The sequence below is a fragment of the Vespa crabro genome, chromosome 2 (genome assembly GCF_910589235.1).
Source record: "Vespa crabro chromosome 2, iyVesCrab1.2, whole genome shotgun sequence".
In the NCBI taxonomy this organism is placed as follows: Eukaryota; Metazoa; Arthropoda; class Insecta; order Hymenoptera; family Vespidae; genus Vespa; species Vespa crabro.
This window is the reverse complement of record NC_060956.1, coordinates 15,458,057-15,460,998: the sequence shown is the minus strand read 5'-3', so window position 1 is coordinate 15,460,998 and position 2,942 is coordinate 15,458,057. Positions and strand designations below refer to the sequence as shown.

General features: G+C 38.1%; 1 protein-coding gene across 1 annotated transcript in view; it reads right to left on the bottom strand.

Annotated features, from left to right (window-relative positions):
• LOC124422179 (paramyosin, long form) overlaps positions 1–2,061 on the bottom strand; it is a 12,568-nt gene extending 10,507 nt beyond the window's left edge. The window contains exons 1-2 of the mRNA XM_046958288.1: positions 1,644–2,061; positions 968–1,024 (exon numbers count right to left, since the gene is read on the bottom strand). Of these exons, the coding sequence (XP_046814244.1) occupies positions 968–1,024; positions 1,644–1,763 (177 nt within the window). The 5' untranslated portion in view covers positions 1,764–2,061. The remainder of the gene's footprint in view (positions 1–967; positions 1,025–1,643) is intronic.
• Between the last annotated feature and the right edge of the window lie 881 nt (positions 2,062–2,942).

The following is a 2,942-nucleotide window of genomic DNA, read 5'->3' as shown; positions in this document are numbered from 1 at the left end:
ACCGCGAATAGAACGATCTAATTTCGGATGGAGTCACTCTATATTGGGAACTTTATTCATATTACAAACGAGACATTTATCGCGGCTGGAGAGTCACGTGATATATTTTTTCTTGCAATCTTGTTCAAGAAATCTATTCTTCAAGATATGCATAGGTATAGAAGAACAAAAAAATAATAATAACTGAAAAAGAAAAAAGAAAAAGAAAGGAATTCAGATAAATTTTCTTCCAATTTGTATAATAATCGATTAGTGAAAAATGGTTTTGGTTTTGTCTTCTGAAATGAACGCAAGGAATCATATATTTGAGATATCGAAAAGTTTCACAGTAGTACGAGTCAATAATTAAGTCGACATGCCTTAAAGATGCCTTACAAAAAATCGAAATTATTAACGTTCTTTCGAAATTATTTCTTCCGGGAATTATTTTATTTGTTTTATTATATCAATCATTTCAAAATTTTTTATATTATAAAGAAGAAACAAAAAAGAAAAATTAAAAAGAATTATTCTCAGATCCTCCTTCAAAAAGTCGACATTTTTGAAATCGTATTATTATTCATGATCGTTATTTTTAAGATCGCGCTAACCAACGAAAGTTATTCTTCGCACAAAGCGGCTGATCCGCGTCGGCAACATACTTCGAAGGAATGTCGGAACGCTTCGAGAGCCGCGCATCCCCAAAAATAGATTGGACTGTAGAGCTGGACATTTCGACATCCTGTCGCTCCCCACTCCGGCCTTCGGACCGATGGACCGCGGTCTTACATTTTTCTCTGATCTTTCTCTCTCTGTTTCTTGCTTCTAGGGTCACGAAACGATCGCTTCCCGATGTGAGAAATTCAAAAATAATTTCTCTTTGATCGCGGTATCGGAATCATAGATTTTACACAGAGATCGCCAAAAAGAAATTCTTTTTTTCTTTCTTTTTTTTTTCTATCTTTCTCTTTCCTTTGCCAGGACTTACCCTCTGACGCAGCTCTCTCTCGGACTCCAAATCATCCTGCAGTAGGCGAATCTTGTCCTGAAATGAGAAAGAACGAAGGCCTGTAATGAGGGTCGAGATCTTCTTTCGCTTTGTAATCGTTCTTAATCGATGTTTTATGTAACGAAAGAGAATTGTTAGACGAAAATATCCGAAAGTACACGAAGTTTGAGTTATTTTATTAGGTTTTTTGATATTTTAAAGAAAACTCCGTATTCTGACGAACGGCCATCAGGAAGGATGAGGACGTGTTCGCTTTTGATAATTTCAGGATCGATTATTTGGATCGATCGATCGATCGCATCGGTCATTGATCGCGCCGGAGAATGCAAGACGTACAACTATTTTTATAGGCTAGCGTTTGAATACTTGGACGAGGAGAGATAGTTTGGGTTGTACACTTTCGATTGGCACTAAGATGGTCCTTATGGTCACTGAACTTGTGCGCGTCACTGCCATTCCATTCAGATCACTCCTCACTTTGCTTGTTCGGCGAAGACACTCGCGTCTGTCGATCATTTCTATCTCTCTTGCATTGACATATATTTTTTAGCTTCCATTTTATATTTTTTTAGTTCACGCCATGTTATAGCACGATAATGTTCTAATAATATCTAATAGAATGTTTTCACAGGTGATAGGATGGGGATCAACATACCTCGAGTCTGGAGAGAGCACTCAGGTCGGCGCTGTATTCGATGCTGACATCGGCAGAGCCTGCACCGCCAGTTGAACGGTACGTGTATTTGGAAGTTTTCGCGACGGCCGAAGACATCATCGATTTCTTCTACTGTAATCCTTTTCTTCCTTTACGATGGACACAATTTAATTCTCGAACTCGAACTTTTTCTTCGACGGAGACACTTTTTTCAAAAATATATATTTATATATACGTATATCCTCTTATCCGTTTCCTCGAGAACTCGGACTACTTAATAATTCTGTCTGTCTCTCTTTCTCTCTTCTTATTATCGTCGTTCGCTTCCTCGTTCTCGTTGTTTCTCCTCTTCGGCGTTTCGGAGCCGACCAGCGCCCTACTCGTAGTGCGCGACCCGTCGTCGTTCGTATGGCGCGCCGGCCGCCCCATGGCTTCCTCAAAATTCGACGCTCAACGCAGGCGCACTAGATCCTCTCCCTCTATAGATCTTCTCTCCTTCTTACCCTTACCCTCGCGTTCTCGGCACACGTCTTCCTCGTCGCGTGTACTTACCACAACGAGAACAAGAATCATCATCTTATCGAGACGCCCACTTTGTGTATTACTCGAATTCTCTCTCTGTGATCTTATGAAAATTATATTTAAGAGAGAGAGAGAGAGAGAGAGAGAGAGAGAGAGAGAGAGAAAGAGACAGAGACAGAGAGAGAGAGAGAGAGAGAGAGAGAGAGAGTGAGAGAAAGTAGCGAAAAGTGAAATGAGATCGATCGAGAACATCTTCGCTGTTTCCATTAGTAATATTTTTATTATTATAACTTTTTTTATTTAAATATGTACGGTCTGATCCTATACATACTTTTACTACTTTCAATAATAACTCTTATCAAATCAATGTATGAAATTAATGTTTAGCGCATAATGATCTCATGACAAAGATTTCTGACGTAGCGGAATGAAAAGACATAGTTCGATTAAACTGATTGCCAACTAATCGGTAACCCGTCGCTACAGCACCAAAAAAGATACGCTGACTCAAGCGGGAACGAATTTTACATTAGATCGAAAAATATAACTACTTGTATCTACATATTTCTTGAAATCATCATAGAATTTAGTCGAATGACAAATGAGCTTCAATCGAAATTTCTTTTTGATACTTTGGATAGTAAGAGATACTAACTTGATAGAAGCTGATCATTATTGATTGTATTAGCTCTAATAATTTTTTTTATCCATTATTGGTTGTATATTTACAATTTTCGAATTATATGTGTCTTTTGAAAAATTTACATGGATGTGTTG